This window comes from Stegodyphus dumicola, chromosome X1 (genome assembly GCF_044657685.1).
Source record: "Stegodyphus dumicola isolate Sdum_Otavi_A_Nest chromosome X1, ASM4465768v1".
In the NCBI taxonomy this organism is placed as follows: domain Eukaryota; kingdom Metazoa; phylum Arthropoda; class Arachnida; order Araneae; family Eresidae; genus Stegodyphus; species Stegodyphus dumicola.
Window position 1 is genome coordinate 235,012,630 of NC_140780.1, and position 6,000 is coordinate 235,018,629.

The 6,000-nt window shown below is 32.1% G+C and overlaps 1 protein-coding gene across 2 annotated transcripts in view; it reads right to left on the reverse strand.

Annotated features, from left to right (window-relative positions):
* The window catches only part of Hsp110 (heat shock protein 70Cb), a 98,247-nt gene extending 92,860 nt beyond the window's left edge, over positions 1 to 5,387 (reverse strand). For both annotated transcript variants that reach the window (XM_085807150.1, XM_085807149.1), the window contains exon 1: positions 5,133 to 5,387. In XM_085807150.1, coding sequence (XP_085663276.1) covers positions 5,133 to 5,239 — 107 coding nt within the window. In that variant the 5' untranslated portion in view covers positions 5,240 to 5,387. The remainder of the gene's footprint in view (positions 1 to 5,132) is intronic.
* Positions 5,388 to 6,000: the final 613 nt, after the last annotated feature.

Sequence of the window (6,000 nt, forward strand, 5' to 3'; positions counted from 1 at the left end):
TTGCTAAAATTTCATACTATTTCTTCTTTATTTACAGTTTCCTGTCAAGATTTCTTAGCTGTTACATATCACAGATTTTCTTTCACCCAGGACACAGCCCCGAGCATCATTAGGAATCTAGGGCTGACCAATGTCAATCCCAGATATCTGATTAACACTCGGTGAAAATGTGCTTTAGCCCACTGCTTGGCGACTTTCAGTAGCGGCGATTTTTTGAAAATCTCCAGTAAACGTTGTATAAACAAAGTTGCGAAGGCGGAGCTATGTGACGTTCATAAATGGGTGGGACTAAAATTGTGACGTCACAATGTATTCTCTACAGGTGTAGAAATAAGTATACTAAATTTTTTGTATTTCAAACTATTAAATACAGTAAGTGAATTGTAACAGTTATTAAAACTGTAAACAACGTCGCAGTCTCTCATACAGGGTGAATATTTTTAAGCTTTAGTATTTATACAAATAAAATCAGATTTTTTTTAATTTTAATTTCATATTGCGGAACATTTTAACTTTATCATCTTTAGAAAATTACCTTATTGCTACGTAACGACACCATCTCTTACATACTAGTAAGTAAACAATCTTCATTATTTTCTAAAAATTTTTAAGCTTTATATTAATAAAAAAAGGGAAAATATTTATTATTGAATATCAACATCATACACAGCTTTCATTTCCATGTTTCTTAAATTCCTAAACCACGTTCTATACTTTCGTATTAGAATTCTACACATTAATAAATTTAAAAAATCTAATTTCTCACAATGAAAGAAAATAAGAAAATATTAAAAATAAGCAATTTTAAAAAGAAAAAATATTTTCACTTATCCTTTTCAGAAAAATAAAAAGTCTTTTTGACAATGACGGCACGTTTCCGTTGCATTTCCAATAAAGTAATAAATTTACATGTACATTCACTCACCTCTCTCAGCATCACAGATAAATCCATAGCGATTGTTTATTTAACGAAGTATATACAGAAATATGGCAAAAACACACAGATAAAACCACTCGATTGATAACTACCACATAAAAACATTCAAATGGCAAATGAATTAACTGCTCAAATTACGAAGTAAAAATTCCAAAATAAATCGTCTGCTTGGAAATTCTTTTTAACTGCAAGTATAGTTTTGAAAGCATAAATTATAGTCTGCTGATTGACAATTTGTCTTCGGACATTTGTGCTTTCTCCTAAGAAATTTATTCGTATCTAGTTATTAAAAAGCGCTGTGAAAGCCATGGCTTTTCAATATCTAAAGCTACGATAGGTAATATTGTCAACGATAGGAAATTAAAAAAAAAAGACAACAAATATAATGAAATTAAAAAACAAAATAAAATCTGAAATTTAAGATTTTACATTACGCCCCAAAGGTGCATTTTTTAACACTTTGCGTGTTACCTTTATTAATTAAATATTATGTTCTTCGCACTTAAACCGTAAAATTCAGTTCAACAGCGATATCACAAAATAATTTTAAAATAAGCATATCTTTAGATTTTCCGATACACAGTCTCGCGCGCTGGAGATAAAAATGTTTTTATCTGTAGAGCATTGTCATTGCTTGCTTTGAAATTCCTCAGTATAATAATCAAAAATTCGTTAAAGTTTTACAAAATATGAAAACGATAATAAAACAAATTCCAAATTTGGGCTTCCAGATGCCCATATTCGCAGGAGGATGACGTTATTCTAAAGTTGATGTTTCTAGGTACCGTTGTTTTATAAAATGAGGGAAACATACATACATTTATGAAGATTTGCCCATGTGCACATCGATCTATTTTCACTTAAAAAAAAATCCCAGAATTGCACAAACTCGGCATCGCGCACAACCTCGGCATTGCGCACCACATTGGCTTTGCCCATGTGCACATCGATCTATTTTCACTTGAAAAAAACATCCCAGAATTGCACAAATTCGGCATCGCGCACCATATTGAATTTGCCCATGTGCACATCGATCTATTTTCACTTTAAAAAAACATCTCAGAATTGCACAAACTCGGCATCGCGCACAACCTCGGCATTGCGCACCACATTGGCTTTGTCCATGTGCACATCGATCTATTTTCACTTAAAAAAACATCCCAGAATTGCACAAACTCGGCATCGCGCACAACCTCGGCATTGCGCACCACATTGGCTTTGCCCATGTGCACATCGATCTATTTTCACTTTCAAAAAACATCTCAGAATTGCACAAACTCGGCATCGCGCACAACCTCCGCATTGCGCACCACATTGGCTTTGTCCATGTGCACATCGATCTATTTTCACTTAAAAAAAAACATCCCAGAATTGCACAAACTCGGCATCGCGCATAACCTCGGCATTGCACACCACATTGGCTTTGCCCATGTGCACATCGATCTATTTTCACTTAAAAAAATCCCAGAATTGCACAAACTCGGGATCGCGCACAACCTCGGCATTGCGCACCACATTGGCTTTGCCCATGTGCACATCGATCTATTTTCACTTAAAAAATCCCAGAATTGCACAAACTCGGCATTGCGCACCACAATGGCTTTGCCCATGTGCACATCGATCTATTTTCACTTTAAAAAAGAAATCCCAGAATTGCACAAACTCGGCATCGCGCACTGCATTGGCTTTGCCCATGTACATATTTTCATTAAAAAAAAAACATCAGAGAATTGCCCAACGTTAGCTTTTCCAATCTTCTAGGATTGAGCCAAAAAGAAATACAAAATATTAAAATAAGCAACTTTAAAACGAACAATACAAGAAAAATTTTTTCACTTACCCTTTTCAAGAAAAATGTAAAGTCTTTTTGAGGGGTTTTATATATGAATTTATTTCAGGAGGAAACCTTTTTGGATCCCCCCTCATCTTTAAATAAATTTACAAACGTTTATACGACGTTTCCGTAATATATGCAGAAAAAAGGCTAAAACCCACAGGGGGGAAAACACTCGATTAAAAAAAGAAACCACATAAGAACATTCAAACCGCAACAGAATTAACAAGTAAAAAAAAATAAATAAATAAATAAAATAAAAATAATGAAAGCTTTTAGATTTTACATTACGCCCAAAGAGCGTTTTTTTTTTTTTTAAACGTTTTGTGTGTTACATTTCTTTATCGTACAATGTTCTTTACACTTAAACCATAAAATTCAGTTCAACAGCAATATCGCAAAATAATTTTAAAATGAACATATCTTTAGAATTTCTGATATACAGTTTCGCGCTCTGCACGTAATTTTTTTTTTTTTTTTTTTATTTTCCCGTACTGTTTTGCAGTTGCTCGCTTTGAAATCTTTGAGTTTGCTAATAAAACTTTCGTTCAAGTTTTACAAAGTATCAATCAGATAATAAAAAAAATTCCAAGTTTGGGCTTCCAAATGCCCATATTAGGTTGGAAACGTACGTTATTCAAAATTTGATGGCTCTAGGTACCGTTGCTTTATCACAATGCGAGAAACATTTATGCAGATTTTTCAATATTTAATTTCTTTAAATATAACACAGGGCGATAACATTTAGTGGCAACAGAATAACAACATAGCTTCAAAACATCGGGTTAGCCATGTTGGCGCGTTTATTGCCCATTGAAAAACAATCGCCAAGCAGTGGGCTAAACCGCATTTTAACCTTAACACTCCTTTAAGGATAAAAAAATACTAATCAAATTTTTCTCGGGGAAAGAGGATTAAATTTTATTAATTCTATAGTATTTTCTGAATTTACATGTATTTTGAAACTTAAAATGAGATTCAGATTTAAAAAAATAAGATGAGGGAGTATCAATATAATTCCATTCCTAAAGCAGGTTTAATTTTTTTTAGCATGGTTTGAATAGGTAACTGTTTAAGTTGCATGTCGTAAAATATAAAGGGAAAAACATTATCATATTAAAATTTTTATTTAAAATCAAACCATTTTAGCAAAACAGCTATGTAGTTTTAAATATGCTTCAAAACCTGTTAAAAAATAACTTGCCACAGAAAGATCTTAATAACAGAGGACGTGGAAAAATGCTCAAACGTATTTTAAATTGTATAAAAAATGCGCAAAAAATACATAAAAGATTTGGAAAAAATGGAAAGAACAGAAATTATGATATGGTGTGAAATAACCTCAGAAAATGAAAATAAATACTCTTGTTTACTGACGACACTTAACAATAATGAAAACTACAGCATGCTTTATATAATTTAAAAACATGAGAACTTTGATCAGTTATTCTCTGGTAAATTATTTCTAACAGTTACAAAACAAGTATACGTGTTTGTTAAATTTTAGAATCTCTTAAGTGTTTTTGGTACTAGTTACACATATCACATACATGAACTTGACAAAATCTGCTATGCATGATTGCCTTTGCTGAAAATTTAAATGTGGATTTCACTTAAAACTGACACTTACTGGCAAACTTTTGCTTGCATACCAGATGAGAAAGAGTAATAAAGACAGCAACTTCAATTTTACTGTTGAGAACATTTAAAATATTATAAATTTTATGTACTTAATAGATTTGTGTAGTTCCCTGTAATTTACGATTACAGATTAAAACTGCTGTTGCGCAGCAAAGGGAATCTGAAAATATAACTTATGTAGGAAAATCCAATATCCATAACAGACCTTAACATGATCAATATTTTTTTTTTTTTTTTTTTTCTGTTTAACTATGCATAAAAAGAGGCAACACATTTTCATAAAAACAGCAAGTATTACAGACAGTTATTGATTACAGAAATTTCATTATTTCACAAAAATTGAATAACACTCTTCAGTCTACAGCATCCAGTAAAACATTTTTCATTCACATATGAAGGAAATTTATTTGAAAGCAACTACGTACAAAACTTTAGCTTGTTATTGAGTTCATAAAAGAACAGTAATTTAACACATGATTTTTGCTCGCTATTAAAATACAGAAAAATGTACGTTTAAATTGTACACAATAACTTTTAATTCTTCGTTTGCGGCGATGATGCATTAGGAGCACAACGTGCACATGTTTAACGAAATTCGTAATATCAGAGGGGTAACATATATCCTTTTTTTCTTTTTTTTTCCTCCCAAGTACTATGCCTAAAACATTATTAAAATACTTAAATTTCGACACAAAAACATGGTTAAAAAATAAGACTTACGGTGTAGCTCTTTGACTGTACTCATTAGCGATAGTCTCAATGCCTCCAGCTCTAGCTACAGCAATATAACAATTTTCATTTCCTATATCAAACCCGATGACAGACATTTTCTGATACTCTGATTATACTATCGAGCTACAAATAAAGGAACAACAGCAACGATCGAGGTTTTACACCGGAACAACGCTTGTCGATGTCACACACCTACTACTTTTACCATAAAAAGAAAGTTCAGGAACATTCGCACAGCACACCACACAACTGAGCCGGTTACACTGTAGAATTCACCTGAATGCCACTTCAAAATAAAATATTTCAGAATTTGGGGGGGGGGATATAGTTAATGAAAGACTAAATTTATGTACAAAATGCATAACCTATTATTTTAATTAGAATAATTTATAAATTCAAAAGTGTTTTTTAAAAATAATATTAAACTATTTCACATTTCACTAGCTATCAGTTTCAACGACACCCCCAGATATTTACTGACCTTTTTAACAAAAATGACATCTTTGTCCCCTTTGTAATAAATATGCTTTTACTATTCAGTCATGAATAATTATTCCATAGAGATCAAACGGTACCCATGCTATTTGCGCTTGACGCCTTTTGAAGATTTCTCAACTCCGAATGAATTCCAGGTAGTACTTTAAAAAGGCATCTTAAATTACGAGCGATAAATAAATGAATAAAGTTCATGAGCAGCTAAAGAATATTTGCAGAAGTACTTCTAAGTTGTTCAAACTGGTATTAGCAAAAGATGATAAATAAGTCCATTTGTAATTACTGAACACACATGAATTGAACCGAGAAATACAATAAGATACTGCAAACCAAATTAGTGCCAGCCTTCGTAAATTATAAT